This window comes from Cynara cardunculus (assembly GCF_001531365.2).
Source record: "Cynara cardunculus var. scolymus isolate 2C chromosome LG 2, CcrdV1, whole genome shotgun sequence".
In the NCBI taxonomy this organism is placed as follows: domain Eukaryota; kingdom Viridiplantae; phylum Streptophyta; class Magnoliopsida; order Asterales; family Asteraceae; genus Cynara; species Cynara cardunculus.
Window position 1 is genome coordinate 65,859,246 of NC_037529.1, and position 6,568 is coordinate 65,865,813.

Genomic DNA, 6,568 nt, shown 5'->3' on the forward strand with positions numbered 1-6,568 from the left:
TATATATATATAATATTAAATTTGGGGATTTCAACGGGGATTTTTTGATCTGTTTCGGGTTTCGGTTACAACCAACGGTGAACGGGAAAAAGAGGATTTTTACCTTTACGAATTCCCCAACGGGGATCGGGGAAACCGCAGGACCCGATAAGATCCCCGACGGGGATCAGGGTGGTCATGGGAACGGTTTTAGTTATCGGTTTCTGGGACGGGGATACCAAAAACCGGGCCGAACCTGGCCCGTTGTCATTATTAGTTTTAAACGAGATCGAGCATAGCAGAACAGAGCAAATCGAGATACAACGTCGATGAATGGATGAGGGCTAAGGAATTTGTCAGATTGGAATTTGAAATCCGTGGTATATGCGGTGGAATTGTGAAATCAATGAATTAAGGAATTGGAAGGATTCCTTCACATCTATTATGTGAACCAAACATAGGATTTGGAATTTGGTCAAAGATTTGGACATTCCAATTCCTTCCAATTCCACCAAATTCCATGAACCAAACACCCCCTGAGGGTTATTTAAGATGAACAACATTTTCCAGAAGATTATCATTTGTCGATATCGGGACATCATTATGATCAATCTTTTCTCGTAATTCACCCTATGATCATAAAACTTAAGAACTCCCATACTTCAAAAATTCAAATCCTCATCCTCCAAACCACCCTTAATATAAATATTGGCTCCGCCCTGTCCAAAACTAGTTATACGACCATCGACTAAAATATGTCTATGGCTAGCTTCCAAAATAGTCCGAGCCATACCCAACTGGAAAAAAAGGATGTTAAGCATGCGCCTTTCAAGTTATTGTAGTAAAACCTGACTTGTTTACCCTTTTGTCTTTTCGGCTATAAGCTTAGGGTTTCATAGAAAAACCATTACTCATTGTAGACCATCACATGTCGCATCCTCGACTGAAACAAAGAAAAGAACTTAAAGATAACAGCCAAGAAATTCTTCAGTGGCTCTGAGGAGACTCGAACTAGCGACCTAAAGGGGAGAAGCCCCAAGCTCTAGCCTTTATTTGACAGTTGAGTTGGCCCTCAAGGTTTCATTGTTACTAAACTTATGAAAGATGAAGATGGCATGAATTTCGATGGTCACAGGTTTTGCTCAGAAATTCAGAATCAGGCCTTCAGTTGAGGAACACATTGCAATTTAAAGACCTCTTCAGTCTTCACAAACTAGATGGATCCATTCATTTTAGAAATCTAGGATTCCTTGATCATAAAAACTGGATAAATCAATTAGATTGTGTTTAGTTTGATTTCCAAATACACTAATTAGACCCTATATCAATCTTGGGTATCACGAATTGAGCATCGGGAATAGTCCAATGACCACTCTAATTTTAAAGACTGTAAAATAGAGTTATATATATACTATACCCAGATTCAATATCTTACATATACGAGAGATCGATGGCTACAGGTAGTTTGGCAGTTAGTGTATAATTGCACAGCAGTTACAACCGCTTATGGAGAAGAATGAAACAGATGAGAGGCTGGCTCAGAAGCCTTCACAATCAGCAGCTTCTGATGCGGCAGACTCAAAAGTCTATAATTTGCATAATTTACACGGGGAAAAGAAAATCATACGATATAAAGTTTAAAAGGTCTACTACTAATAAATTGTTCGATATTCATACTAAAAGTGCAAAGAGTGGGCAGAAGAGCATACTCACAATGACCGGTTGAGTCCATCTCTTCAAGCCAACCAAAATCCATAATGATAGGGCGCTCCTGAGAACGACTGGAATACGTCCAAGAGGTGTCATACTCTACAATTGTATCAACAATATAAATTCCATGGCAAAATTCTAGCTTTATTCATCTACAATTGCATCAATAACTATCTAAAAGACATTAAGATGCTATAATCTTGTACGACATATCATCTTTCCATGGCCATATACACTTTTGACCAAAAACTGCAAGAGAAATTATAAGAAACATACAAGGCTACACAAAAAGAACGGAAGACAGAGGGCAGACTACACGTACCAATGTAGAGACTTCTCTTGAGAGGAAACGAGCAAAATAAAGTGCATAGAAACAAGTTAGCAGAAATTGCTCCAAGAACCAACCTCATAATCTTGTGAATATTAGTTCGGACACTAAACTTCAATCTTTTCTACTTCTGGGTTATTAGTATTTCTTCAGGCCATGCATTACACCAAATCCACATGACATTTCTAGTAACTCAACAAGAAATCAGAAAATTAACAGATTCATTTAGTTAACTGTACATTTAAGAAATACAAAAGAAAAATAAGGACATATTCCACAGGAAAAAACAAAAAAAGAAGAGCAGAGTAATGAAGGCTGCAGTTCTATCTAATTTCGCAAGAAATGTAGTATGAACTTTCTTGATCCAAGACAAAGCACTAATCTATCCAGATTGTTTGAAAATCTTCAAGTGACCTATATAAGCAAAAGAGAACAGGAAATGCTCAAGGAAGTTATTTTAACAACTTTCATGAACACCTATAACTCACTGACATTATTAGGAGCCACCTCGAGAGCAGTTTCATCGAAGACATGCATGTTTCTAACAATGTCAAGAATCTGTGTCAGTTCTCTATGAACATAACTGAAACGCTCCTTGGAGATCAATGATTCTGAATATAGAATTGAGGTGAGCGAGTGGAAGGTCTCAGAAAACTCATCACTGCTATCTTGTGTTATATGATCATCAGACAGGACTAGGGAACTATCCAGTCGCCATCGCAGGGGATAATATTTTTCGGGTATTTGAAAGTAGTTCTTGAGTACAAGTACTCGGAGAGAATGCCTGCATAAGATACCCGAGTGTTCATATTCTTTGCAAGAACAATGAACTTGTTCATTATCTGGTATCCAAATCACAAGACACTCTCCTTCTAATTTATTGTAATGTCTCACAAGATATGAGCCGTTAGCCATATCTGTTGTTGCATACTGCATGCACAACACAAGTTCCTGTTGCAGGGCATTAAAGGCATAAGGCGAAAGAATGCTTCGGGCATGTTCTTCAAGAGGCAGACAAGTCTTAATGGGTAAATATGATAGCCTCTCTTTGTTCTGAAAAACAACATTTGCAGCAACACTTACCTACAGAGAAAGGAAAGAAATAGAATAAAAAATGTCAATCTTCTGGACTAATTGAAAGACTATCGAGTTCGGATATGAATGCCTGACTAACCTGTTCAAAAAAATTCTTGAAAGATGAATGTGGACTCAAGATATTCTTCATGAATTTATCCACAGACTTCATGTAGTCGACTGTCATCGTACGTGCAAGAAAGTAACCTCGGATGTATGCAACAGGCCAGGAAGCTCGGTAAGAAAACAGGAGAACCACATGCTTATCTGAACCAATTCCAAAGCGAGCCACAAGGTGGTTCCATTGGTTCTCAAAATCCTCTATGTTCTCAAGATGACACAGCAACTCAAACTCGGATTTGAACTCTGAATACTGCAACCCAAGAGGCAGAGAGAACCAACTGGATAATTTAGACAGCACATGCCATATACATACTACGTGTTTCGTGTTTGGAAGCTCGGTGGCAATAGCATCTCTGAGGCCTGAATCTATATCTGTTACAATTGTCTGTGGGTGATTTCCTCTCAAGAATTGGATGAAAGCCTGTTTCATAATAAGATTGCAATAAGAAGACATATAAGTATAGATATTCAATGATCATTTATAGATTGTCACCAACCTGCAAGGCCCAAGAAAAGGACTGAGAAGTTTCATCTTGAAGCAAAACACACCCCAGCAGAAAAGCCTTGCCCTGATTGTCGATGCCAAACCACACGCCAAGGAGCATATTGTAGGTGATGGACCGATATGTGGTTTCAAAAGTAACCACATCTCCAAAAACTGAAAAAGCACGAATGGAAACCCCATATGCCCATGAAACATTTTCAACTTTACCGTTCTCATCTGTCGTATAGTTATATACAAATCCGTCATCCCTTTGTGCAGTAGTTCTGCAAGACTCAAGAAGTGCCAACATATCAATTTCTCTTTTTTCAGTAAGTAAGGCATCATTTTCTTGAACAGTTTTCTTGCATGTCCTAACAAAATTCCTGACATCCTTCTCTAGGAAGGGTAACTGTCCTGGTTGAACCCCCTTCTCTAACTCCAGAACTTTCACTATGCGATTTACAGGAAACCCCGCTTTCGTGAGTAAAAGAATACGTTCTTGATCAGACTCTTGTATTTTTCTGTAGGCAGGGAGGAGACGTACTTGATCATCTTCCAATAATTCATGATTATGAATGTTACTAAACTGAGAAATGTACCATTGTGTTACACCATCAACAATCTCCTTTGTCAAGTACAATTTCGCATCACATCCACAGCGTACTGATTTCCGGTCCCTCGGGTGCTCCACATTGGCCTTTTTCCTTGGCTGATTAAACCCAGACCGGTAACAAACAAAGTCTCTCCTATAAACCCCAAGATTTTGACTCTCAGTTGAGCGTGCTTTCCTAACAGAAAACCCGTTTTTTCTGGCAAAGTTGCAGTAGTACTCAAAAGCTTCATCGTCACTTTTAAATATCTGACCGACATATGGTGTGAAGATAACATCTGATAATGATGGTGTTGCTCCATCACTCTTTACCAACTCAGAGCCTCCATTTGTCTGATCATCTCCTTCATATTTAATATAGCATTTCCAATCTCCACAAGGGCATTGCTGGCGTCGAATCCAGATGTTGTTTAATGGTTTTGTCGCCATCTCCCACAGCAAAATCACGAAAGCTGCAAAGAATCAGAAAGTGCGTCAGTTTCTTAGCCAAACCAAACAAGTTAATATATTAAAGAAACTTAAAAGATTGAAACTAAACCACCATAAGATAAAAAGAAAGACTTCTAACTAACAGTGATCCTGGTCCTCGATCATGAAGCTGATAGGATTGGTACTTAAATTAGCTCCTATTAACCTCAAACTCATAATGTAAACAAAACTAAGCCACAGAACTAGTAATAAATCATGTCCACTTCATATCAAACTACTAAAAGCTACACAAAACAAAAATAAAAGACATTAAAACGACAGGCCCGGTAACTAAACAAATTGCTAAAAAGAGCCCAACAAGGAAGCAGATATCCTAATTTTGTAAGATTATGAAGATAATTAACAGCAAGTTACTGTGTTAGCCGTCAAGACACATCCAAAAAGAATAAATAATACATCTACATAACCAATACAATTACTTCCAATCAGCAATGTCAAAGTTTTAATAGGTAACATCCACAGTACTACCTCCACTTTTGATGGTAATCAGTTTACTTTTAGACTTGAGAGTTGCAAATGATTTCAACTTTCCATTGAAAATGCTAACTATACTAATTACTGAACTTCGTAAGAAGTACCACAAATAGAATAATACTGATTCTACGTTAGCAACAAAATCCGTATCAATTTACATTTTGAAGAATATTAGGTTTAACATTGATGTTAAGAACTGTAGCTTCTTTTCGAGAATGAAGTAAGTATAAGACGATACATATGTCATCCATGAATAGAAACCCCTTTTAATTCACGAAAATCGACAGATTTCAATTTGTATATAAGATCAATCAGAGCACAATTGAATTGAAGGAGGAGTGAAATAGGGAAAATTGACGTACCAGGAAGAGGAATTTAGGTTTTAGAAATGAGAATCATAATAAAACCTCTCAGAGAAGAAGACAGAGAGCCCCTTTTGTTTGATTTTCAGCATTCTTTCATTTTGAGACGGTGGTGGTTCGTGTTCTCTCTGCAGAATTTCCGTTCTGTTTTTGTACTCACTCCCCTTTATATTGCACTTGCAGTGTATAATTGCAAGAAGTCAATGTTATTCATCGGGATAAATGTATAAAATAATAATCTATTTTTATAATTTTTATTATTATAGTATTATATTTTTAGTTTTTTTATTATTATAATGTATTTTCAAACTATTTTTTATTAGAATATTATATTTGAAAAAATTTATCAATTATAACATTGGGTAACATTTTGATTTAAATTTAACTATTATATCAGGTTTTTATGTCATCTCATTGTCCAGATGTACTATAGTGATATAACTTTTTTATTACAACATTATACTTTCAAAATTATTTTATTATAGCATCTACTAATTCTTATTAAACAATGTATTTTTAATTTTAATATTTATATATTTTACATGTTATTTAATAAAAATAGTAAATGAATTAAAAAATTCTAAATTATTCATTAATATACCGATATTAATAAAAGTAGTAGAAGACAACTTATCTCACTAATATTATGTGGTTTTTTAAAAAAGAAAATAAGAATTGTTCTTTTTTTACCAAAAAAATATATATTTTTTTTAAAATATATTATATTTGTTCAAAAACTTTTATGATAGCTAGTAACTACCATTTGAAAAATCAGATTGTTGGTTACCAACGTTTAACTGGTAAGCAGGGGCGGAACACAATATGGGCCTATAGGGGCCCAGGCCCCTGTGATTTTTCTCCCAAATACCATTGACTAGTTTAGACCAGAGGTTCTAGAAAACAAAAAATTTCAATCGGCCCCCCCACCCTCCAAT

The 6,568-nt window shown here is 36.2% G+C and overlaps 1 protein-coding gene across 2 annotated transcripts; it reads right to left on the bottom strand.

Moving 5' to 3' along the window:
- Positions 1–2,278: 2,278 nt before the first annotated feature.
- On the bottom strand, positions 2,279–5,776 carry LOC112505670 (putative protein FAR1-RELATED SEQUENCE 10). Of its 2 annotated transcripts, none has more exons than XM_025109569.1 (4): positions 5,634–5,776; positions 3,712–4,760; positions 3,192–3,635; positions 2,279–2,968 (listed from the first exon to the last, which is right to left on the bottom strand). In XM_025109569.1, the coding sequence occupies exons 2-4, from the start codon at positions 4,735–4,737 to the stop codon at positions 2,495–2,497; spliced, it is 1,944 nt and encodes a 647-aa protein (XP_024965337.1). In that variant the 5' UTR covers positions 4,738–4,760; positions 5,634–5,776; the 3' UTR covers positions 2,279–2,494. The 2 variants fall into 2 exon arrangements, with proteins under 2 accessions (XP_024965337.1, XP_024965336.1); XM_025109568.1 differs by having other exon boundaries at positions 2,279–3,100.
- Positions 5,777–6,568: the final 792 nt, after the last annotated feature.